This window comes from Castor canadensis, chromosome 15, assembly GCF_047511655.1.
Source record: "Castor canadensis chromosome 15, mCasCan1.hap1v2, whole genome shotgun sequence".
NCBI classification, from domain to species: Eukaryota; Metazoa; Chordata; class Mammalia; order Rodentia; family Castoridae; genus Castor; species Castor canadensis.
This window is the reverse complement of record NC_133400.1, coordinates 28,565,463-28,590,642: the sequence shown is the minus strand read 5'-3', so window position 1 is coordinate 28,590,642 and position 25,180 is coordinate 28,565,463. Positions and strand designations below refer to the sequence as shown.

The 25,180-nt window shown below is 49.2% G+C and overlaps 1 protein-coding gene and 1 non-coding gene across 3 annotated transcripts; both read left to right on the top strand.

Annotated features, from left to right (window-relative positions):
• Window positions 1–2,651: 2,651 nt before the first annotated feature.
• LOC141417683 (small Cajal body-specific RNA 8) lies at window positions 2,652–2,785 on the top strand. The gene has a single exon (XR_012442327.1).
• Window positions 2,786–5,359: 2,574 nt separating this feature from the next.
• Cetp (cholesteryl ester transfer protein) lies at window positions 5,360–21,741 on the top strand. 2 transcript variants are annotated; one of them, XR_012441954.1, is made up of 16 exons: window positions 5,360–5,520; window positions 6,337–6,451; window positions 8,738–8,872; window positions 8,962–9,032; window positions 9,229–9,316; window positions 10,240–10,309; window positions 10,521–10,581; window positions 12,353–12,444; window positions 12,918–13,097; window positions 13,841–13,891; window positions 17,168–17,335; window positions 18,849–19,030; window positions 19,324–19,391; window positions 19,773–19,806; window positions 20,250–20,322; window positions 21,284–21,317. XR_012441954.1 is itself a non-coding variant. In XM_020164607.2 (16 exons), exons 1-16 carry the CDS (start codon window positions 5,403–5,405, stop codon window positions 21,567–21,569), a joined length of 1,485 nt encoding a protein of 494 aa, XP_020020196.1. In that variant the 5' UTR covers window positions 5,363–5,402; the 3' UTR covers window positions 21,570–21,741. The 2 variants fall into 2 exon arrangements, 1 of the variants encoding a protein (XP_020020196.1); XM_020164607.2 differs by lacking the exon at window positions 18,849–19,030 and adding an exon at window positions 21,495–21,741 and having other exon boundaries at window positions 5,363–5,520; window positions 21,284–21,369.
• Window positions 21,742–25,180: the final 3,439 nt, after the last annotated feature.

Genomic DNA, 25,180 nt, shown 5'->3' with positions numbered 1-25,180 from the left:
AGTTTGCTTCAATTATTTGGTCTTTTTATCAGGAATTTATATGGGTAATAACATCTGTCTCTCAGGAGGAGGTGTCTTTTATTCTTATAACAGATTGCCATTTTGAGCCTGTATGTTGCAGGTACTGTCTTTGTGTTCCATTTGAGAAATGCTTTGGAGAGACCATGTGGTCACAAGGAATGCTGCCACCATGAAGGAGGCACCACATGACCAGCACATCTTGTCACTCCCTAAGGAATAGAAACTCATGGACAAAGCCATCTTGCCATCCTCTAGAAAAATTGTACCTAACTTGTGGTTAAAATTCTCTAAATTAATATAATTTTAATACATTAATTTGTTAAAGATTGGACAAAGGATAGGGTGTTTGTGTTAAAGATCCGTTATAAACTACTTAGGAATCTAGCTGACTAATGTACTATAGATAATGACCCAGAAATGATTTGTTTAAGAGTGCACTCTGAGTTAATGTGGTTGTTTTGTGTATTGTCCTGTGTGTTTTCTGTGTATGTCTTTGTCTCCTACTAATTGTGCCCACCATATTTTTACTTTTTTAAGCTCATACATGCACGCTTATAACTGACATTTTTTAGCATGCCTAGGTCAAAACATCTGTGTATGTGTACAGATGTCTTTAGGATGATTCTTAAGCTACTTTTATAAAGTTAATGTATAAAAATGTCTCAAGAGTTATCTAAAGTTCTAACCCCAACCAGGCCTAACTACCCTCTGCCTTAGGACAAAAGAAAATTTATGGACAATAATCTCAATCTGTTTCATTCTCTCATGAGTGTAATTTACATTTAACAGTTTTATAATTAGTTTTATTAACCTATATGTTCTCGTAGATTTCTATTATAAAAAAAGATAGTATAATTTAATTTTTCTTCCTAAGTCTTTTAAGGTGTAAGATTGCTAATTGTTTTTACTAAAAACAGTGTTATCTAAATCCAGGTTTTTACAAAGATTATTTTTCTGGGCACTGGTGGCTCACACCTGTAATCCTAGCTACTCAGGAGGCAGAGATCAGGAGGATTTCGGTTTGAAGCTAATCTGAGCAAATAGTTCACAAGACCATATTAAAAAAAAAAAACCCACCACAAAAAAGGGCTGGTGGAGTGGCTCAAGGTGTAGTCCCTGAGTTCAAGCCCCAGTCCCATTAAAAAAAAATAAAAACAAAGGTTGTTTCAAGATACAAATTAAAGCCTTAAAGCTTATTAGTTTATATATGCGTGATTGGGTTTGCCTAGAGAGTTTTCTGAGGGTACCAATGTATATTTAAAAATGGGTTTCTGTTATATGAAAATAACTGTCAGGGACTTTTGGTGTTATAGGCTGATACAAAATTTTACCAAAACCAAACAAAAGTTCACCCTCCAGATGGGATGATAAAACCTTAAGGTTGTATTGGGGTCTACTAAAAGGTAATCAATCCTAGAACACTAAATTATGTGTGTCATTAACTCTCAGTGACTGAGCCTGTTGTTTTTGGGCTTCATGGGCTGCATCCAGGTCAACAGCAACCCTGCTGTGTCCCAAGCCATTCCGTTAGTTAACGTCAGCAGTTTAGGATGTGATTGCTTATCAATATTGAAGCCATGACTCTTGTCATTGGGTTTCCTAACTTTATGCTTACTCCCTTCTGTATCTAATCATTTTGGACATTAATCTTGTTGGTTTATTATTATTTTTTTAGAAAAATGTACATGTTCCCCCATTCTTCTCAGCTTACAAGCTGACTACAACCCCACAGTCAGGTGTGCACACATGTTGCTGGCTCTTCCTTCACAGTCCAAATCCTGAGCTTTCTGCCACATCCCACTTCAGCAAGCAAAGGAACAGGTCTTAGGGAAAACTGACCATGGGTTTGTATCAGCCAAGCCTACCTTGGTACGACCTGGATTTTGTAGTTAATTCTGTACTGGTTACAAAAGTTCATATTAAGATGCTACTTTTTAACACTCAATGGATTGTATTCCTTTATGTTGTTCTTTCATTTTACATGTTGCTTTTGGTATCAGCCTCTTTGCCCAGTGTATAACAGTCCTGATGTTTTAATAGTTGGGTTGGCATTCAAGATCAGCATCCCATTTAGGAACCCTCACGCAGGGTCTAAGAGACTGGCCCTTTGGAGAACAGCAGGAAGTCAGGGTACCCCTCCACTTGTTTACAGAGATGTCTGCTGAGGGCCTTTATGGCAAGCCAAGTCAAAAGGACCTGCAACTGAGACTTCCATGACATAAGAGGGACACCGTGAGAATCTTGGAAAGATCTTGCTCTCTCACAAAGGACAATTTCCTCCTTCCCTTTCCCACTCTCTCTTTTCACCAGCCAGCATAGGGGAAGCCAGCATATTTACTTGACTGTATCCTTAAATACTGGGAGTACTTTGATCTGGATAAACATTGGTTTATCTGACATGGCCTAGATAAACATTGTTTTATATATACGATATGCAATTGAGCATTAAAACAGGGACTATTTGAGAATACTGACACTACCTTCCCCTAATCATTACTGTTATCAACAGTATTGACATCCACTAACTTGTTACTTTACCTAACCAACATTCAAGGTTTAAACTGTGATGCTTCTACTGGGTCCTTATCTTTGTGTTGTTCGAGTATATAAGTCTTCTAAAATAGTTGTTATGGGAGGCTGATACACAAATTGGGCTGAAATACTGCTCTAATTGTCACCATAATTCCCTAGACTAAAAGCTGCCTTTTGATGACCAAGACAAATTAAGTGAAATTGTAACGGACAGATACGGGGGCAGACAATTTCTATTCAGATACATCAAGTGAATGGAATTTTTTCCTGCATATAATTTGGGTTTGCTATCTTTTTTTCTTTAAAAAAAATAAAATAAAATAGTTATTTAAAAGGCACTGTTATCAAGCTGGTGTCTTAACTCCTTTTACAAGTTTGTACATATGTTCCAAATTGTAATGAGGGGTTTAGTAACACTATACTATTATGTTAATTGCTAAATTGTTAACCACAGTTACTTTAAGTTTAGTCATTACAGTTCTAATCCTACTGGGACTGTTATAGACAAGCCCATGTAATGTGATTCTGACAAGTGCTTATCTGTCAACCAGAACAAATATTCTTCACTATTGGGATCATTTAGTATTGTCCTTGTAAAAACCTTGTAACTGTTGTTTGCTGACACTTATAGCAATTTAAAGGTATTGGTACATCCCCTATGGGACAGACAATTACATTTAATAAAGCCCAGCCTAAAAGCCATTTTTAAATAAATCTCTTTCTTGCTTAATTTGGCCAGAAATGTTGCATTGGCACTGACTTCTGATCTGTTTGCTGTGTTATTCCCACTCCTCTGTGGAACAAATCTGACTTTCTGGAAAAAGCTGAGAGAAGTTATTCCTGGCTCTTGGGGACAAAACTGCCAAATTGGCAGAATCTTCAGAAATGACTGTTCAGAAAAAACAGTTTAAGAGGACACGACCCCCGAGTGGTCGGCATACCCCAACTTCTAGAAGGAAGTTCTCTGACATTTAAGCCTTCTAGGCTTCTGGAAAAAGGCAGACTCATGTCTTTGGTCAAGGCCTTCTGTTTAAGCAAAGGCAATGTAACTTTCAATGGTATCTACTTCTGTTTAGGGACACTGTGAGTCTTTTTTCTGTATAAAACTGACTCTCATTGATGCTTATCCTCTAATTGGACTGGCACCTGCCCCCCTTACACCTAACCCCTAATATAGATACTACCACAAACAATCAGTCCTTAACTGCCCACTACAATGACAGTCCAAACAGGGGGCCATCTGAGGGTTAAAATAGCTATAGGTATAAACTACTATAGGCAAAGTAACAATAAGACTCTGTCACTTTTCAAAATGAAAAGTTAAATTCTTTATCCTTCCTGCTGCACCTGGCAGGGTCCCTTCTGATGCTCCTATCATTGTTCATGTTCGGGCCATGCGTCCTAAACCAGATTTATCTCTCCCAGGATAAAAGCCAAATCATGAGGCAACGGGGCTATCAATCTCTACAGATGAGCGAGATCTCTATGAGCAACCCAGATCTCATGTGGAATCTTAATTGTACTGGATAATAATTCAGACACCTTGTGTCCAAATGAGCCCCAAAGGAAAGAAGCAGGAGAGAAAATTTCCCCTTGTAAGTAGGGTCTGCTGCCTCTTGTCAGCTCCAAGCAGATTCAGAAGAAAAGCAAACGCCAGTCCCTCAGCAACCTCAAAAAGATATTTTTGGGATCTTGTCTCTCAGGGAGAATTTGAAGCATCATCCCCACTATGTGTTCACATGTCCACAGGACTCCTGAGCCCTCCCCAGACTCCTCTGCTGGTATGATCAGGGTGCAGTGTGAGACTGGGTGTGTTGTGCTGCCTCACTCACTCCCCTTCCTTGTCTCTCTTCTGGAAGCCAAGGATGTGGGGTCCCATGTGGCTCTGGGGATACAGACATTCAGAAAATTCTGATTTCAGGCAGCTGCAAAAGCAAGCAGCACGAAGTCTGGGGGTGTGCTCTAGGAGAGCCCCTCAGGATATCCACTCTGGTGATGGGGGGACTCAGAACTCCCTCCCTCAAGGAGAGAGAAAGATCTGGGGGAGCACAGTTCAGTGTCACAGGAACTGAGCATCCCTGCTTGAAGGTAAAAAGAGAATGGAGAGACTCTGTCACTGGGGCCAGATCTCATAACCTCTCTGGGCCTCAGCCTCTTCTTCAAGACCATAAGGAGATAGGGGGCTAAATGCAACAACCTCTAAACCAGAATATCCCAGTGAGTGGAATGGGGTATGTGGCTGAAGGGGTCAGGAGGAGAGATGCAAAATGGTGTCACATGGTGGTGATGCATGGAAAGCCACGTGAGGCACTGGAACCTTCCAGTCTTTCAGCAAAAGAGAGGTCTCTACTGCTCACAGAGCTCAGTCCCATCTCAGTTTTAACTGGCATGTGACTGCAGGCCTCCAACTTAGGTCATTGTCAACAAGAGTATCTGCCAAGAACTGAGTGTCTTTATTTTATGGCCATTGTATTTTGGCCTCGTTCTATTTATGGCAAATGAGAGATAAAATTTCCCTCTTGGACACACTTATTTAAGTAAAAAAAACAAAAAAGAATGAATTCAAGGCAACATATTAAAGATAATCCAGATAATATTATAACATGCAGGATGGCAAACAGGGTGTGGGTGGTTGAGGGAGATGGGCAGAGGGTGGGGCACCCTGGTCCCATGTGCATCTCTCAGCCCAAGAGAGGGCCAGGAGGGCTGGGCAGGAAGGAGGCGAATCCCTGGAGCCAGAGAGACCCCGCTGCCCGGATGTGGCTCATGTCCGTGGGGGCTGGGCCGATGCAGATATAGGAGCTCAGGCTGCCCAGCCAGGGCCACTTGCCTGCTGCTGCCCAGGAACCATGCTTGCTGCTGCTCTCCTGACCTTGACCCTGCTGGGCAGTGCCCACGCCTGCTCCAGAAGCACGTCATACGAGGCGGGCATCGTGTGCCGCATCAGCAAGTCTGCCCTCCTAGTGTGTAAGTACAGCACCCACCTTCTGTCCAGGCTTCTGTCACCCCAGCCAGGGAAACATGCCGGGGTCAGAAGCCAGCCCTGGTGCATGCCACACCCCAGGCCAGAGAGGAGTCACGGGCAGAGCAGGGCTTTCCGCTCTCTGTCCTGACTTCACCTTCAAGATCAAGTTCTTTGATGAGAAGGCCATTGATGGGCTGCAAGCAGCCAGGCTCAGTGGTTTGTCTTTGCCTGAGTCAATCTAGGATTCAGAGGAGTATAGTTGAGGGGTCAGGTTAGGGGGCAAAGGTTATGTTAGTGTGTACTTGGTGTTGAGGTCATTCTATGATCAAACTCAGGCATCAGCATAAGACCCAGCTAGGAAGATTCTGTCACCAATTGCTGTGTGACCTTGGCCGGCTACACTGCCCTCTCTGGGCTTCAGCCTCGTGTTCAATACATTAAGAGTAAAGGGAAGCAAAATTATATGATCTCTAACAGAATGTCCAGAGTGTGAGACCCAGTATTATAGACTGGGTTCTATTGGGAGTGGGTGGGGAGCATAGCATGGTTTGGGAGCGGCTGTGGGGTTTTGACTAGATTCATGGAGTTCCAGTGTGTCAGGATCCAGAGGCTGGAGTGTGAGAAGTTATCTCTAGATGGGGTGTAGCAGGGCTCTGTGTGCCCTGAGAATGGTCACCCAACTGACACACAAAGCTCAGCATGATCCCTCAGGTCTGACACCTGCTGGGAGGCCTCATTCCAGAGAGGCTGAGCCATGGCCAAGGTCAGGCTGGGACTCAGCCTGGCCTGCAGCCCCTCAGTCACATGCTCCCTCCCAGTGAACCAGGAGACGGCCAAGGTGATCCAGACAGCTTTCCAGAGAGCCCGCTACCCAGACATCAGGGGTGAGAAGGCCATGATGCTCCTCGGCCAAGTGAAGTATGGTCTGCACAAGTGAGTGCCTGGGGTGAGGACAGACTGGCCTGGGGGCAGGGGAGGAGCTTGGGACTTCCCCCAGCCCAGAGGAAGTCCCCAGAGAGAACTCGGGTCTCCCATCTGGCATACCTGCATCCCCAGCCCTGCCATGCTTTGCCACCCACTTGCAGGACCCTGGGGAGACAGATCTTGGAGTACATTGGCCTCTCCGACATCTCTGAAAGAGCCAGGCCTTGAAGGGCCCTTCTTGCCATGCCAGGAAGATGGGGCTTCACTTGGGGTGAGGGGAGGCAGGGATCTCTTGGCTAGATGGGTCTCCTGACTTTATTGGGTGATGGTAACCTCTCAGGGCAGGCTATGGGCCAGACGCCTTTACAAAGCATCCTTATTTTATCTTTGCCATACACCCATAATGATTCTGTTTAACAAATAGGGAAACAGGAGGCAGGGAGGTCAAGCAACTTGGAGGTCTCACCAAGAGGCAGGCAGTAGGGAGCGAGGCAGGGAGATCTGAGCTTGACGCCACTTCCAGGGCACCTTGGGTTGCCCTGGAGCCTGGGTCCCTATCTTTGAGTGTGTGTGTGAGGCCCTAAGGACCTTATCCTTGTCTTAAAACAGACTCCATAAATAGGTGGACCAGCCTTTCCTAGACTGGAGACTATGTGTTTTAGAGCCACTAGATGGCGCTGGCAATGCTGAAAGACAGCTTTGCATTTGCTAAGAAGCTGGGGCGGGGGTGGCATGGAGGTGCCCTAGGACTCTTGCTGTGACCTTGATTGTCAGTAAAATAAGGATAATGCCATCCTGAATCTATGTCACAAGATGTCAGAGATAGCAAAAGGGCCTCAGGAGTTGTTAAAAGCTATATCCTTAATAAGTCCATTAGTAACTCATAAGACTAGCCTGCTCTAGAGTAGGCTTTATCTACATATAACAATTATTAGCCCAAACATGGGGGGTGGTGAGTCAGAAGTAACTCCTAGTAGGACATGACTGATATTAATTGAAGCTGAATAATGGGCACAATGAGAATTCTTTATACTATTCTCTCTGAAAGGAAGAGAATGGAATGGAATGGAATGGAATGGAGCAGAACAGAACAGAGTAGAATAGAATAGAATAGAAAATAGAATGGAATATGATGAAATGGAATAGGGAAACCAGACACACCTCAATTTTCATTACTGATCCATGTGTCACCATGGCTTATAATATAGGATTTGGGGTGGGTCAGACCCAGGGTCACATCCCAGCTCTACAGACACCTTTTGAAGCCGAATAAACTCTCTGAGCCTCTTGCACCTCTGCTCAGTGGGTACAACAGTGCTAAACCCATCATGGGGTGGCAGTGAGGATGAACCAGGAAACACACACAGACCCTGAGGGTTGCCCGCCCCTCAGAACACGCTCCATTCCCAACTGTGGCAAGCTGGGTGAGGTCGAGGACATAAGGTCTGAAAGTGTCCCTCTGGCCTCACTGCCTCTGGTCTCTGCTTCTGTTCCTTGCCCTCAGAGGGGCCTCACGAAGGCCACCTCTGCCTCTGTGGCACAGGTCCTCCTCAGACCCACCATAGGACCCCAGACCTGGCTCCTGTCTCTACGTTCAGGGCCTTCTCAGGTCTGCTGTGAGAATAGCCTCCCTCCCAACCCAGTGTCACCTCCTCCAGGAAACCCTCTGTATTCAATACCTATTTGCCACCATAACAAATCCCAAGTTTTGTGGCTTCAAGTGACATGTTTATTATCTTACAGTTTAAAATCTGACATGGGTCCCACTGGACGAAAGTCCAGGTATCAGCAGGGCTGCGCTCCTTCTGGAAGCCCATGAGAAGAGTTGGTTCCTTGCCTTTTGCAGCTTCTAAAAGTCACCCACAAACCTTGTCTTGTGGGCCTTCCATCTGCAAGGGTTACATCTCTGACCTTCCTCCCCAGTTACGCCACATCTGTCTTCTCTTGCCTCCCCCTCCACTGTCCCACCTGCTTGTGGTTACCTCCCATCCTTCCGGGTGACCTGCCTCCAGGGCTCTACCATAACTACAGCCTTTGTCATATCAGCCACACATTCACAGGTTCTGTGGACTGGGATGTGCCTGTTTGCCACACCCTCACTGGCCACCTGCATAAAGCTAGAGGCTCACTCCTTGGGGCTCCCTGGGTGACTGCAGTGACTCCCAAATGGACTCAGCTCCAGGAGGGCAGAAGCGGCTCTGGGCAGTGCCTGTTGAGCACGTGGAGAGGAGCAGAGCACCCCCTCGCCTCTCCCTGGCCCCACGATGTCCTCCGTACTTTCATTTGTTCTCAAAGCCTCCAGATCGGCCACGTGTCCATCACCAGCAGCCAGGTTGCGTTGGTGGAAGCCAAGTCTGTTGATGTCTCCATTCGGAACGCATCTGGGATCTTTAAGGGAACCCTGAACTATGGCTATACAAGCGGCTGGGGGTAAGCATTCCCAGCCCCTGGGGGTTTACCCACTGGCCTTTCTGGGCTGCTGGGCAGAATAAGTGTCCTGGGCCCTCGGTTCTTTGCAGGTTGAGCGTTGATCAGTCTGTCGACTTTGAGATCGACTCTGCCATTGACCTCTATATCAACACACAGCTGAGTACGTGTGCAGCTCACTGTGGGAGGCAGGGAGGCTGGGCTCCAGGGCTGGGCCACAGAAGAGGGAAGGCTGTGTAGACAGAGGGATTGAGGCCTCCTCCCAGCCCGGAGGGCAGGTGCAGGGCAGAGTCCAGAGCCGACCCCACTCTTGGTACAGCCTGGTGGCCCACCCTGAGGTGGTGTTGGGTTCTTTGTAGACTGTGACGCTGGCAGAGTGCGGACCAATGCCCCTGACTGTTACCTGTCTTTTCATAAGCTGCTGTTGCGTCTCCAAGGGGAGAATGAGTAAGTCACTGCCTCTGTGGCCCCATTGCTCCTTGTGCCCTATCCTGTGAGTGTACTCAGGACCCCAGGGTCACTTCCACTCACAGCATGCCTGTGGGCAGCCAAACCTGGGGAATCAGAGCCTGTGGGGCTAGGGGGGTCATTTCCAGCCCCTCCCCATCAATACACCCTCAAAAGCTGTGAAAAAATAACTCAGTGAGAACATGCAATGAGCCAAGCACTTTTCTAAGTCGTTTGCATTAATTGATTGACTTTATCCACACACAGCCCAATAGTAAGAGGTAGATTTTGTTATGATCGTCATTTATGTATGGGTAAACTGAGGCACAGAGTGGTCAGAAACGAAAAGAAAACATCAAATCTCTTCAGTGGGTCTTACATTCCAGGTACCATACCAAGTCTAGCCATGCTAAGTAACTTGCTAGAGTCACAGCCATCACTGTTGGGGAAGCAGAAACTGACACCACATTCTCTCACCCCAGGCCAAGGTTCTTTGTCTCAGCCATCCCTTGTCTGCAAACAACCTCACTGAACAGAGGAGGATCCTGAGGCTCAGAGAAGCCCCAGTCACAAACCAAAGGCGCACTTGCAATGAGGGATGTGGGGGCTGGGGACTTGGAGACGGCTTCTCTCTGCCCCTGCAACAGATGGACAAGTGTGAATCTGGAGTCTAGGCATGTGTGTATGCACAGCAGGGGTGGGCATGGCATGAAGGAAGACTGATGCAGCAATGTGCTTAGTGCTTAGGCCTGAGGTTCTCTGAGGCTCAGTGATCTCGGCTGTGAAATGGGGCCAATTCCTACCTCTTGAGTTCCAGGAATATTCTGAGGCTAGCAGAGCCAAAATGGTGCCCAGTACCCAGTAGGCTCTTCGTGGATGTACAAGACTGGTTGGAGGCTCACTCTACTGCTTGCTTCCCTCAGGCCGGGGTGGATCAAAAGGCTCTTCACAAACATCATCTCCTTCTCCCTGAAGTTGGTCCTGAAGACGCAGGTGAGTGAGGCTGGCTGAACCACCTGTGGTCCAGAGTCACATCCAGGGCCGGCCCCCTCCCCTCCTGGCCCTTCCCTGAGAAAGCGCCCTGCCTACCTTTCCGGTGACCCTTCCCAATGCAATCACCCCCACCCAGCTGGAGGGAGGTGCCGCCCGCCTCTCCTCTGGCCTCCCTGCCTGTCTGGTGAGCCACCTGTCCTGACCACTCCAGATTTGCAAAGAGATCAACATCATCTCCAACATCATGGCCGACTTTGTGCAGGAAAAGGCAGGTGAGTTCTGCCTGCATGCCTCAGAAGGCAGCAATGGGAGCAGAAAGCTACTGAGCGATGGTGGGACAGTCACTCTCCCTGTCTGGGTCTCTAGGCCCCTATTTGCTCTGAAACTTCGTGATTAGTTGGGATCAGGCTATGGCAAGTTGCTTCCCCTTGGAGCTGAAGCTTCGTAAGCTGTGTGAACTAAGGCAAATCACTTAACCTCTTTGAACCTCAGTTTCCTCATCAGCAAAATGGGGCTGATAATAGCACCTGCCCTGTGAGAATGGAGTGAAAAGAAGGTATGTAAGAAGGGTAAGACACTATCAGGACCATGGGAAGGCCTCAATATCATGACTAAAATTATCAGCATCCTCACACTCTGCACTAAGCCTCCCCTCCACACACACACACTATATGAATGGAAGATGAGAAAGAAGAACTCGCTTGCCCTTCCAGGAGTCTCTTCCCTCCCTTCCCATCAGGCTTTGGGTTGCTGCGAAGCTCGCATAAGACTATGTAGTATAGAAGAAAGGACTCAGACTCAATGTTGTCATCTATACAATGGGGAGGAACTGAAGACAGAGAAGGTGCTGTGAGAACGGGAAAGGGCTGTCCTGTCAGCACTAATAGAGACCTTACCTACTACACTTGACTTATAAAACTCTGAAATCCTGCAGATAATCCACCAGCCCCATTTTACTGATAAGGAAACACATTTATGGAGCTGAAAGCTCCCACCACCATCACCAAGTTAGGAAGTGGAGGAGGATTTGAACTCCAGCCCTGTAATGATTCCCAAGCCTCTGCACCTGTACCATACGGCCCCGACACGTGCCAGGCTGAGCGCAGGTGCATGGCTGGCCTTTGGTTCCCTGGTGCCTGGTAGGTGCTCAGGGAATAGGGGCAGTGAGAACAGTGAAACCTGAAGGCAGCAGAGCCCCTGGGCCACTGGGGGTGTCAGGGGAAACCCCAGGCAGCAACAGGTCCGTGGTGGCATGCCGGGACCGCCGCGGAGTCGCGCAGGAGGGAACCAGCTTGCTGTAGCCACCGCCTTCCCTCCACTCCCCCCAGTGGAAACCTGGGACAAGAGCCCCTAAGATTATGGGCGGGGCTACCCGGAGGGGCGGGGCATCCTCGCCGGACGGGCCAATCAGCACAAGAATCTGGGGGCGGAGCGAGACTCCACCCGCTCGCCGCACTCGGTCCTCAGGCTGGGTCTGCACCAGGGCTTGCACGTGGTGTAAAACTTCGTCAATAAAGTTTTATTGGAACACAGCCACGCCCACTCCCGCGCGCGCCCACTGCTGCTGCAGAACCGTGTGGCAGAGAGCGGAGGGTGCCTGGGGACCCTGTCCTGGACTATGGACCTCAGGACAGACCGGTCTCTGTCCTTGGGGGAAGATTCGGAAGATCGTTGGAATTGCTCGCTGTTGGGCGTTCGATCACGCGCTTTTACAGTGATCCCAGTACACACAGTCCCGCCCGAGGTAGACGCTGTCATTGGAGATTAGGCGCCGACACCAGGGAGGGAAGGTCACTCGCGGCCTTTGCCACCCCGCAGTAGGGGCAGAGCTGGGGTTCCGTCTTCAGAGGGTCTCCTGCAGGGTGCAGTCACCCAGACAGACAAATGTCGAGGAGACAGTGAAACAGGGCACCTCGTTCGCTCCAGGACCCACTTGCAGACTGGAACACAGGCTGGGGCACCTGTGTGCAGAGGTGCAGGGAACAATGAACCAGGGCGGCTCCCTCATCCTAGGGCTCCAGCTTGACTTTTCCCTCCCCACAGCCAACATCCTCTCTGACGGCGACATCGGGGTGGACATTTCGCTGACAAGATCGCCTGTCATCACAGCCACCTACCTGGAGTCCCATCATAAGGTAGGCCTGGCGGGAGGGAGCGGGGCTCACCTCCCTGGGTGCTCCCCATAGGTCCCTACCTGCACCCTGGCCACCATGCCCTAGCTTCAACCGCATGGAAGCCAGGCGTCCCCAGCACTCCTCTACAGAGCCTTTGTGATGTGATGAGGAGGGAGAGCCTCAGTACTTGTGACTGAGCCCTCTGCAGGCTGCCATCAGCCGGGCAGGTGGGAGTGTGGAGACCCACTGTCACCAGCTGCTATGACTTTGGTGGACTGTTAGCCTGTGAGGTTGTGATCACATCTGTCTGGTTCACCTGATACCATGCTAAGTGAAGGCCTAGCTGTGTTGAAACTGAGTGCAGCTCTTCCTTAGTTTCCTGGTCTGTCCTCTGGGCTGGATGATTTACAAGGCCCCTCTTGGTCCCTGAGTCTGGCTCTAAGCCCAGCAGGGGACACATACGGAAGGACAGCCATCATCCCGGCTTCCTCCAGGGTTATTTCATCTACAAGAATGTCTCTGAGGACTTCCTTCTCCCCACCTTCTCGCCCACCCTGCTGGGGGATTCCCACATGCTCTACTTCTGGTTCTCTGAGCAAGTCCTCGATTCCTTGGCCAAGATTGCCTTCCAGGATGACCGCCTCGTGCTCAGTCTAACAGGGCCAGAGTTCAAGGTAAGAAGTGGGGTGGGGCTGCTAGAATACCATGTGTTCACATGATACCTGTGTGCATGTGGGGAGCATGCAGGAAACTAGGTAGCAAGCAAAGGAGCCATGGGTCATTTGCACTGCATCCATAATCTTGAAGTCCAGCATGTGTTGGAGAACAAGATAGATGATCAGTTCATCAACAGATTCATAGATAGGTAGATATAGATATAGCGTGGCACACAGTAATCGTGCAATAAATGAGAGATGCTATTAATATCTGTGCTAAATTTATTTTTGTTGCGCTTACCCTGTGGGCAAATGCTGTTGGCCCTCCATCTTGCTAAACAGCTAAAACTAAAATACAGCAAAGCTCAGAGAAAGTAGGTAAATTGCCCAAGACCACACAGCTTGGAAGAAGTGGTTCCAAGTTGCACTCTTTAGTTTATGCAATCCCGGGAATGTTTAAATGGTTCCTAGTCCACACCTGCCAATGAATTAGTGGAGAAATTGAGGACACTAGAGGGGAAAAGACTCCCCGCTAAGGTCACCCAGCCTGGATGTGGCAAAGCAGGGAGCAGAAGCCAAGCCTCCAGCCAGGACAGGGTTCCCTGCACTGTACCCTATCCAGAGCATTTCTGATGGGTTGGAAGATGAGTTGGAAGATGGGTTGAAGGGAAGGTCTGGTCCTTAACCCTGCACCCCTTTCCTTTCAGTGCCTGAGGATCCACCTCCTCATCCACACCAGCCCTTTCTCTGTCTTTTTTTAGGGGATTCTGGAGACCCACAGCTTCAACACCAACCAGGAAATCTTTGCTGAGGTAACTGCCTGCTGCTTGGGGTTTACCTCATGTGCTCCAATCCTGCTCTTGCTTGCTTCAGGAAACCGCCTCCCTCCCCTCAGCCAATCACAGCAGTGGAGACAACTATAACAACCACCCCAAGCTCCTAAGTGTCCAGCACCAAGCTAAGGTTTTTTGCAAATCAGTTCATTCAGCACTCACCTCACCCCAGAGAGCCAGGCACTGTTCTGATTCCCATCTGAATGTAGGGAGACAGCAAATGGTAGAGCTGGGTTTGAATAGACTATGCTCCCCATCCCTACTTCATTACCCAATCCTTTGTGGGCGAGGAATTGGTTGGAATCCTAGGATCAATCCCAGGTTGAGGGCCCAGCCATAGAATGTGACTGCTGAGTACTAATTCCTAAACCAGCCTTGGGATCCTTGCAGGTCACAGCTTCTGCCTCCTCTGCCCAGTGGCAGTGATGTCCATAATTGCAGGCCTCACTGCAAGATTTCACTAAGAACCTAACCTTGAGTGGACTACCCTCACCCTTTATGGGTAAACGTCTCTCAGCCTTCTGGTCAACCTCACACACCCACTGCAATTTCTTCCATCCTTCAGTGCCATCCTCAAATCTCCAGCTGCCCTTACTGTCTTCCTGCCACCTCCACATTCCCCTCCACAAACCCAGCAATTACTACTAGTCTACTTCCCCAAGAGCTGGCAGTGCCCCCCACCGAACATCCCCTGGTTCTTCCCACCCACCCATACCTGTTCCTCCCTGTGGTCTTCTCCTAGTCTGGCAGGGATGGTCCCTCTTCCCTTCTGAACTTGCTACCTACCCTTCCCAGCCTTCCCAGACCTGCACTCTGAGGTGTGCAGCTGAGGACCATAGGCATGCACTTGACCTGCTCTTCTCCCTCATCCCCCTGACCCAGTCCTGTCCATCTTATGTCCTCACTCTTCTCTAGAGTCTGTCCATTTCTCTGTGTCTTCATCTCCACTCCAGGTTCAGCCACCACTATCAGAAGCAGTCTTCTAGCGGGTTTCCCTGCATCCTGACAACCCCTACAATCTGTTCCCCACAAAAGCCAGGACAATCTTTTCAAGAAGCAAAACTGATCACTCACCTACCAGCTTAAACTCATTAAGGATAAAGAATAAGAGTATTAGGATATAGGCCAAATTCTCTAGCACACCCTCCAAGGTCCTGTGCACTTATGAATTTAGTTGTTTTTGACCCATCATAATTGTTTAGCTGAAGGGCTGATGTCTTCCACCAGCTCTGGAAACTCTCCTCTACTTCTCTGTTCTTACCTGTATAACTTAGACATATGTTGGACCTTCTCAATCCATCTTCTAAGTCTGTTAATTTACTCTATCATATTTTTCACCTCATTATGGTAAGTTATGGGCAGTTTCTGCAAACATTTCTTGTAATTCATTAATTCTTTTTTTTGAGATGTGATCTCACTGTATAAGCCTGTGCTCGCCTCAGACTTGCAATCCTCTTGCCTCAGCCTTCCAAGTGCTGGGAATACAGGTATTCACCACCACACCTGGCTCACAAGTTTTTAAAAATAACAATGCCTCATCCATTTACTCATCCACTGGGTTTTCACCTTAATATCAATAATTTTTATTTATAGAAATTTTATTTAGTTCATTTTGAAACTCAACTCTTCTTCCTACCTCCACAGGACTGTCATCTTATTACAGCTCTAATTCTGTAATCCTTAAAAAAAAAAAAAAAAAAAAAAAAAACTTATAGTTTCTTCCAGGTTGTTCTATTATTTCTTATGTTTGCCAGCTGGCTCTCATGGTAGTTGGTTTCCTCCTGTGGTTTGTCATTTCTGTCTACTTGTAAGCTCATCTTTAGTAGAACTGGTTTTCCTGTGGACAGACTCTGCTCCCTGGATTACTAAACTTTCTAAGAGGACAGTTCTGCATATATTTCTACCAGAGACACAAAAGTCCCCATCATTCACTAGTCTGGAGGTGTTTTCTGTTTGTTTGTTTGTTTTTGCACTAGTGGATTTGAACTCAGGCCTACACCTTGAGACACTCCACCCTTTTGTTGTGAACTGTTTTTCTGAGATAGGGTCTTGCGAAATATTTGCCCAGGCTGGCTGGGAACCATGATCCTCCTGATCTCTGCCTCCTGAGTAGCTAGGATTAAAGGCGTGAGCCACAGGTGCCCGGCTTGGAGGTGTTTTTATATTATTAATCTCTGCACCACGCTGGCGGGTACTTCAGTCCTGGATTTTTAACTTATTCCCTCCATCTCCACTCCAATATTCCCGTGGCTTCTTTGAAGGAGGGAAGTTTTCAGTCTCCTTTTCTAAGAAGGGAAATGTCTTATTTTTATCTCTGCATCTCACCACTTTGTCTTTGAGGGCTTCAAAGCCCATGACAGTGTGGTTTAAGGGCCACATCCACTCCTGTTCCTCTGGGCTGTGCTGTTTACACTTGCAACATTCAGTTGCAACACACCCACTGATTCAGTGGTTTGTTGAGAGACCTCCCAAACCCAGTCCCACAGGCTGTAAATCCTGCTGCTCTGCCCACCCAGCTGCACTCCCAGCCCCTGCCATCTGCCTGTCCCTGTATTTACCTTGCTTCCTCCACAGGGCATTTGAACATGCTGTTCCCTCCACCCGGAAGGAGTCCCTCCCTTCCCATCTCATTCTTCCCCATCTGTACCTCACTGACTAGGTCAGATCCCCTCTCCAGGGATCTTGTACCACAACTGGATTTACTGCTCCTTGAAAACACACCTCCGTTAGTTCTGGGACTGTCTGATAAGTGTGGAGCTCCACAGGTAGAAACCATGTCTGTTTGGCTTTCAGCAGTATTCTACCTCCTGGCTCAGGGCAGAAGCCTAGTGGGAACCCCCTGAACTGTGACAGAACCATGCACGAGGGCCTGCTCTCCACTCTACATGGATTATTTTCTTTAATCCTTGCAACAGTCCTATGTGGATATGTATCACCCTCCCACTTTACAGATGTAGAAGGTGAAGCTCAGAAGGCTAAACAAAAGCCTCAGAAGTAGGCAGGGAAGGAATTGCTTCGCGAGTACACAGACCAGAAAACTGGGGGCAAAAGCGGGCAATTTCACTGGCAGATTCGTGACCCAGCACAGCTGCAGGCTCAGGGCCTTAGAGCCTAGCCTTTGGCTGGGCCACCAACCAGGGCTGCTTCCTCTTTTCTCCGCTGGGACCCTTACTCAGTTCTAGCCCTCCTATCTTGGGGGCAGTGGCTGCAACCTTCTGATGGGCCCTGTTCTGGGCATGGCCCTGCCTCCCACAGCTTTTCAGCAGCTCCCATGACAGCCCGACCCAAGTTACTGTGCACTGCCTGAAGAGGCCCACGATCTCCTGTAAGAACAGAGGCCTTGTGGTCAGTTCCTCCATGGTGGTGAAATTTTTCTCCCCACACCCGGACGGTCAAGATTCTGTGGCTCATACTTTTGAAGAGGTGAGGTGTACTCAGGGGGAGGCTGGGCAGGGCACCCAGCCCATGGATGGACAAGTACTCTGAAAAGTCCAGAGTACTTGTTAAATAAAAAAAAATTATCCAGTGACACTTGTCAAAGTTTGGTAAAGCAGGCTTCACTCAGGCCAAGGCGGTAAGGACAGGGACGCCTGCAGCAGGGTCTTGTGGTAGGCAGGTGGAAGGGAGGGGGGTTGGGCTTAACTCCAAATACAATGTGGGCAAGTGGGAATGGGAGCCAAGGAGTAGGGTGGCAGTCATTGGCTGCCAAGGGTAAGGGACAGGGGATCTGGAGCAACTGTGTCTAAACCCACCCATAACTCTTGCTGAAGATGAGTGGGGTCATCAGACATCACCTGGGGTGGTGGAGGATGGGAGACCTGATCAGGTCTAAGAGTGATCAGATTTGGACAGTAGGGGGTTCTTGCTTCTGGATTTTATGGGAAGTATACAATGGTTCTAGAAGGTTCTGGAACTTGACTAAAGTTTGGTTAAGCAAAGAATGGGTTATAGACTATAGCAAATGCCTGTCAAACTCCCTGCTTCCTAGATGTCCTGCTTTACTCCCTCCCTGACTTTCCCAGTACCTTTCTTGTTCCCTGCTCCTGGACATCCCTGTCTTGCTCATGAACCTGGCACTGTAAGTCAGAGGTCTGCAGGAACCTGTGTCACCCAGGAGAGCTGAGGGAGAGAATTCAAAAGGCAGCTTTCGCCAAATCCCAGCGACAGGGAGAGAGCCACAGGCAGGTGACCCACCTGAGGGAAAACATGAACAGAGTTGGGGAGGGGAGTCCCAGTATGGTTGGGGCAGGGACTTGTGGTCAAGCATAAAGTAGGTTGAGACCATGTTGTGAAACTGAAAGGCCAGAGGAGGAAGTAGAAGCCACAGACAGCTGTGGAGCTGGGTTGAGAAGAGATGGCATGGTTGGCTTAGGTTGGTGGGACTGGGGAGATGTTAAACTGAGCCCTGGTGGTGGTGTCCCTTGAGGATCAGCCAGGCTCACCCCTTCACTAAACAAAGGGAGCTCTGGAAGTCCTGAACCAACAGGACATTTGTTAGGTCACACACCACTGCCATCCTGGAGCCAATAGCTTCTGAACCCCCAACACATTCACTTGTTCATGTACTTTCTGCAACACCTGGTAAGTTCTTACTCTGGGCCAGACCATGTGGTGCCTAACCTCGTGGAGCTAAAGGACAGAGATAGACAATACTAGAGAGCCAGGCAAAAGACTTTATAACCTCTAATTTTGCCTGATTCTGGGAAATAAAAATGTGTGGTCAAGGAAGGTGCTTATATAATTTACACTCAACATCAAGAGGTAACTTGAAAGCTAATTGGCATTGTGGGTATCACACTTTGGCATGTGTGACCATCACCCAGGGACCCTGACAAAGCATAGACTCCCACGTCCATCCCAGACTCCGATTTAGAGGTCTGGGGCAGGGCCCAAGAATCTGCGTTTCCAACACGTCCCTCCTCCTGGTCTGGTCAAGGACCCACACTTGGAGCAGCAGACTGATGGCTTCATCTTAGAGGTGGATGACATGAGTGACACAGGAAGGTCCTGGTCCCCTGTAGTTTCTGACCCACCAGGAAGAAGCAATTGGGAATGCAAGCAGGTCAGGGCCAGGAAAGGAAGTGCCCACATGACTTCTCAGGCCCTAAGACCAAAGCTGTAAGTATTGGGGAACTTCCTTCACTTTTGCTTTTCTAAGGATTTTTTCCTTTTTGTAGTGTTGGGGATTGAACCCAGGGCCTCGCTGCTAGACAAGTGCTCCATCACTGAGCCCCAGCCTCCCTTCAGTTTTCAGGAGACCAGTAGCTCAGCCCAATCCCAAGTTTCCTCAGGACCCACTGTTCTCCCCACCCCATGGATCATACATTGTGGTGGATGGAGAGCCCTAGACAATGAGGGCTGCTCTCTGCTTCTGGGAGACCCAGCTCACAGAATCTGTCTTCTCTCCCCAGGATATCATCACTACCATCCAGGCCTCCTATTCTAAGAAAAAACTCTTCTTAAGCCTCGTGGATCTCCAGTATGTGTTGCAGAGACCTCTCTTGATCCTCTGGGGTCAAGCACAGGGTGGGGTCCTGGTGGGGAAAATCAGCTCCCTCCTTCTGGGACTTAGGACTGACTGCTAGGGGAAGGGGGGGTGATCGAAGCACCCCATAGAGTCTAAATTAGGAGGAAGAAACCCCATAGGAATGGAGGGAGGACCTGAAGGAGGAGGGGAATTTTAGGGGAATGACTGGGTGGCTAGAATCCAACGTCAAGAGAGGGTTCCAAAGGGCTCTCTGCGGAGGCCTTAAATATCAGACATGAAGCACCAAGAAAGATTCCTAGACTTTCTTTCCTGGGGGCTGTTACAGGAAGGAGCACAACAGAAGACTGATTCTCAACTCTTTTTTGATTTCAGGATTAAACCAAAGGCTGCTTCCAGCATGGCGGAGGTAGGGGATCTTAGGAGAAATAAATCTGGTAGGATCTCATGCCTTAAAGAAAGAAGGCAGTAGGCCCTAAGGGAAATCAGGCAGCATGACCAAAAGAAATTAGACCAGATGGTCCCTGTATGTCTCTTACAAACCTCTGTTCTGTGTCTCTTGGGAGAGCCACAGAAATGGGATCAGGGTGGTATGAATTTCAGGGACAGGAGAGTATCAGCCAAGTGACCTCTCCCTGGACTTCGGTTTCCCCTCTGTGGAATGGGATGACCACCCTAGCTCTCCCCAGGATCTAGGAGGGATTGCTCAGAAGAGGCTATGGTGGAAACAGGAGAGGGCTGTGTATGTCTTCATGGGCATATGGATGACTGCTCATCCAGGCTGCATGGCTGTCTGCCCTGTGGGTCACTTCTGTGCTCCCAGGGCACTCACCATGGGCCTCTGGTTGGCAGGGCAGCTCCGAATCTGTGCAGAGTTTTCTACGGTCAATGATCACTGCAGTAGGCATCCCTGAGGTCATGTCTCGTAAGTGTGGACTGGAGGAGAGGTCGGGGCAGGGCTGTGACTTCACCTTGTCCCCATTCGCCCTCAGTGCAAAGCCCCAAGTGCCTGTGGTTCTTCAGCCGTTGACACTTAGGAGTCCTGGGTCCTTTCCCTTAGGGCCCCTTTCCCTGCTGGTAGCAATCATGACAGTGACTTGCAGATGCCCTGACCCCTGATCCTGGTTTACCTGCAGAATGTTATCTCTGCCTCCCTACTGGGCAGCGCAACCCACATTTGGACATAGGTCTCCTAATGGCAACCAGATGTGACAGGAAGAGCCCTGATGGCTGGGAGGCTGAGACCTGGTTGTAGCCCAGCCTGAGCTTCATTTCTATAAAATGAGAAGCTAGGGTTTGCTGGTCCCCAGATCCCCTGTGGACCCTGATGTTGTAGGATATACAGCAACACTAACAGTGGAATCTCTGAGGCCATAATGGAGTAAGGTATGGAGCATTTGGACAATGCTCTGCTAAGGCTTTTTGCTCCTTCCCCACAGGGTGCACCGAGCTGGCTGGGCCTTTTAAAAATCTGCTTGTCCTCATGGCTTTGGCAGAGAGGGAACAAGAGAGACTGGATTCACTCTCACTCAGTGTCTTGATCTCTCTCGCCCTCAGTTTTCACGATCTGTACCATGGATCCAAAGCTACAGGGGTGGATCAAGTGGGTTTCTAGGGAGGTCTCCTTGAGTGGTTGCAAAGACCATGCTGAGCAGTTCCATGGGGTGAGGAGTGACTGCCAGGTGTGTCTGGGGACTGACAGCTGGTCTCTAAGCATCCTTCTGAGTAGGGTGGATTCAGCCAACTGTAGGCCATGTGGCTAATAGGGACTCACAGAATTTTGGTCCAAAGGGGCCCCAATGTCTCCCATTGCCCAGGGTGCCACAGCCTGGGGCTGGCCCTGCTCCCTGAAGAGGACTGACCAGGGTTCCCTCCTTCTGCCCCAGGATTCGAGGTGGGATTTACAGCCCTTATAAACAGCAAAGGCCTGAACCTTTTCAACATTATCAACCCTGAGATCATCACTCAGGATGTGAGTACAAAGTCCCCACTGGCCCTATTCTGGGCAGAGAGCCCCAGACAGCTGTCTTGGGGTGACTGGTGGCCTGGGATCCTCCAGAATCTGCCCTACCACCTTGCTCCTGCTTCTCCATCTAGGGCTTCCTGCTGCTACAGATGGACTTTGGCTTCCCAGAGCACCTGCTAGTGGACTTCCTCCAGAACTTGAGCTAGGAGGCTCCAAAGAGGTTGATGGAGCTGGAACCAGAAAGAGCAAAGCAGGCTTACAGTCGAACCCTGGCGTCTCCATCGTGGTGGGGTTCAGGGTGGAGATGTGGAGGTGGAGGCTGGCTCCCAAGTTTCCCTGTCCTAAACTGCCACTGGCATTAAAATGCTATGTCTGGGATCTGGGAGGGCATTTCTTCTGTAGATGGGGGCTTGAAGGGGAAAGAGAGAGAAAGGGTATCTCACTAGTCCCACCCCTGTGCTAGATATATCTGGCAAGTCAAGCCCTAGCTATCCACCCATCCACTCAGCCCTTTCACAGCAGCTGCTGTGAACCTTCTAAGCGCTCCAGTGCCTGGAGAAGAAATCCTGGCTTCTCACCTTGGCATTTGAGGTTCTCCCCATGGAGTCATTGCATACCTTCCAAGTTCATCTGTAACCCCCTCAACTACAGTCTTCTGTCCCTGCCACACTAGTGCTGCCTCTTGGTTGGACAGTCTCGACCACCCTGACAGGTGGCCCTCCGTAAAGCCCTCTAGCGCCCCTCCAGGGCTAGATCAAGGCCAGCCTCTCAGGCACTCTGTCAATCACCACATGCCCTGGAGTGACTCCATTCTTAGTTCATATTGTGCATATGTACCACTCAAGGCCCTTTACCCAGCAGGCCTAAGGCTCTGAGTGACACCAGGTGGCCAAGACACAGACGACACATCCATCAGGGTCCTCAGGAGCAAACAGCTAAATCCAGCCCTGGTGCAAAGTGAGGAAGGAAACGTGCATGGGAGCCTTGAGCAGCTGCCACACTTGGATTCTGGGACACTTGGAGCCTCAGGCAGCAGGGACTCCCCAGAGCTGTCATTAGGTGCCACAGAGGGTATGCTGCATCCCAGCTGGTTTCCACTGTCCTCAGGATCCGAAGTCTTGATAGGCTGAGCCTGGGGGAAGTGCTAAGATCCTGGCTCAGAGCACCCTGATGGACACCAGGTTTCGACATGGGGAAGTCCACAATGGGTGGGCACACACATCTTCCAGTGGCTGGTGAAGGAGGGGATATTTAGCTGCATCTGAAAGGCTGAGCAGGAATTTGCCAAGTGGACCCATGAGATAGGGTGCTGGGCCAGCAGGTCAGGTCATTCCCTGCTGACCCACACACTAATGCATTTCACTTGTCCACCAACATCCCAAGAGTTTTTGCTGTCCCTGAATTTTCACCAGAATCCTCAGAAGCCATAGCACATCATGTGGGCACCCCCTTGGTCAACAGAGAGAATTCCCAGATCCCGCTCTCCCTCCTAACAGCACCTGGGTGCTTCAGCCCTTTGCCCACCCACCATCAAAGGTCCTTTGTTCTCTTCTGACCAGCTTCCAGCCTAAGCCCAAAGCAAAGATTTGACTCATTCCCTGTCCCATGATGTTCCAGTGCTGGACAGGAAGTAATGGGGGTGTCCTAAGGAGGATGGGGATGAAGAGGGGGTTACAGAGGTCTGGTTTCTTAGAGGATGGAGTGTCTAAAAAAGCAAATCAATCAGACTTGAATACAAAAGAGAAAGGTCATATAAGCATATTTCCAGTCCACCTCCCCCTCCTGCCTGTCTTCCCCTTCCTACTCCCAGGCTACGACACAGAAAGTTCCTTCCTCCCATCTAGGTCTCAGGAGATTCTCTCCAAGCCTGTGAAGAAAATCCCTCTTGACACATTGGCCAAGTGGGATGGGGGGAAAGCACAGTACTATTGAAACTGAAGTTTTGGACCCAAGGCCCAGACTTCTGAGATTCCATATGCCAGCCACTTGCCCCTAAATGCCAAATAAAGGGCCATGGTGAAGGCAGAGAAAGCAGATTTATTACACAGTTTGGGACACACAGTGGGAAGAGGCAAAGTAGCCATCTTCAGGGTACAGCTATGAGTTATAGGTTTAAGTAGACAAAAGAACTGGAGGCAGGGGACAAAGGTATGCATAAACAGTCCCAGTCACGGGTGTGTTCTGGTTGACCATTATCGCAGTCTGAGGGTTCTGAGAGGGGTTCCAGGGAAGATGTTTTTACCACTTGAAAGGAGCGATCTGGTTCCCATGAGATGACTGCTCCTGCTCCACTGTGCAGCCTTATCATTACAGGTAATTGTCCTCATTTGGAGGGGTGGTCTATCCTACAAGTCTCCACTGTTCCTTATGGGACGTTTCAGTCCCTTGTCATAAAGATGCTATCAGCTCTGTCCTTTCTGGAATCCAAGTTGATCACAAAGTGACTGCAAAGAGAAAGGCTTAGAGCAAAGACAGATACAAAAACGAAGGGAGGGATACCAGGCTTCTCCTGTTTTTAGTTAATTCATGTACCAAGTAAGGAGTCAGTAGCTTTCAGCAAAAGCAGTTTAAAGTACCTCTTACGCAATGGCTTGTCCCCCTGAAATCATACTGAAGTTTAATTGCCATTGTGTGGCAGTGTTGAGAAGTGGAGCCTCTAAAAAGGCAGTTAGATCATTAAGAGAGATTAATGCTTTTTCCAGGGATTCAGTTAATTCTCATTGCAGTGAGTGGTTCCCGAAGTCTCAGGACTGGATTAGTTACTCCCAGAACAGGCTGTTATAAATAAAGGTTGCTTCTTGTCTTTTCCCCTTTTCCACACTGCCACGTACCCTTCTGATTCCCACCATGAGTTGAAGGAGCATGAGGCCTTTTCTGGTGCCATGCACTTGGACTTCCCGGCCTCCAGAACTGTGGGTCAAACAAACTTTCCTTTATAAATCACCCAGCCTCAGGTATTCAGTTACAGCAACAGGAAATGGACTAAGACACATGCAAAAGTCCCTGGGGGTAAAGGGAATGGTGACAGATTCAAAAAAGGTCTAGGAGGCCAATGTAGCCCAGAGAGCAGAGAGGAGAGACTGAGAGATGAGTCCAGACCAGCAGGCAGGAACCACATCAAGAGGGTGGCAAAGTGGCCTGGCCATTGTTTTAACAGTCAGGAGCCAAGAATGGATGGGGCACTCAGCAGTTGGATGACCCTTCAGGTACAAGAAGGCTTGAGGGGAGGGCACCCTCCTTCCAACAGTGTTCCCTCTAAACCCTACCCCTCTCAGGGGCTCTCTTAGGCCTCTTTCTTTTCCTCCTTTGGAGCCCAGAGCAAGGTCTCACTCACAAAGCCAAGCAAGGGGATGAGGGGGAACTCTTAAAGGGCCCTGGAAGGAAGAGCTCACTAGCCCCTATGTCCAATGTGGGAATTCCAGACCTTGGAAGACCAGGACGGTGACACCAGTTAGAAGCCACACTGGTTGGAATGTGCTCCCTTGAGGGGCCTGGGGAAGACACAAGAGCCTCCATTAATGCCAGGAGAATAGCAGCTGGAGAACTTGGCCCCCCCAGATAGCTCCTCCTTTGAACAGAAACTTTGGCCATCACTAGGGACACACAGAGAAGTCATTTACAGTGTTACCTTCGTAAACCCTAGCTTACTGGGACCACAGGAGACCCTGGGACTCTTCCCTGCTCTGGAACAGTGTGGGGAGCTGACAGGTGATTGAATAAGCTGCATTTGAGTTTGGCACAGCCCCAAACTGCAGAAGGGAGCAAGCATAGTTATGCCCAATAAATTGCACACTTGAATTGGTACAACCTCAGCTGC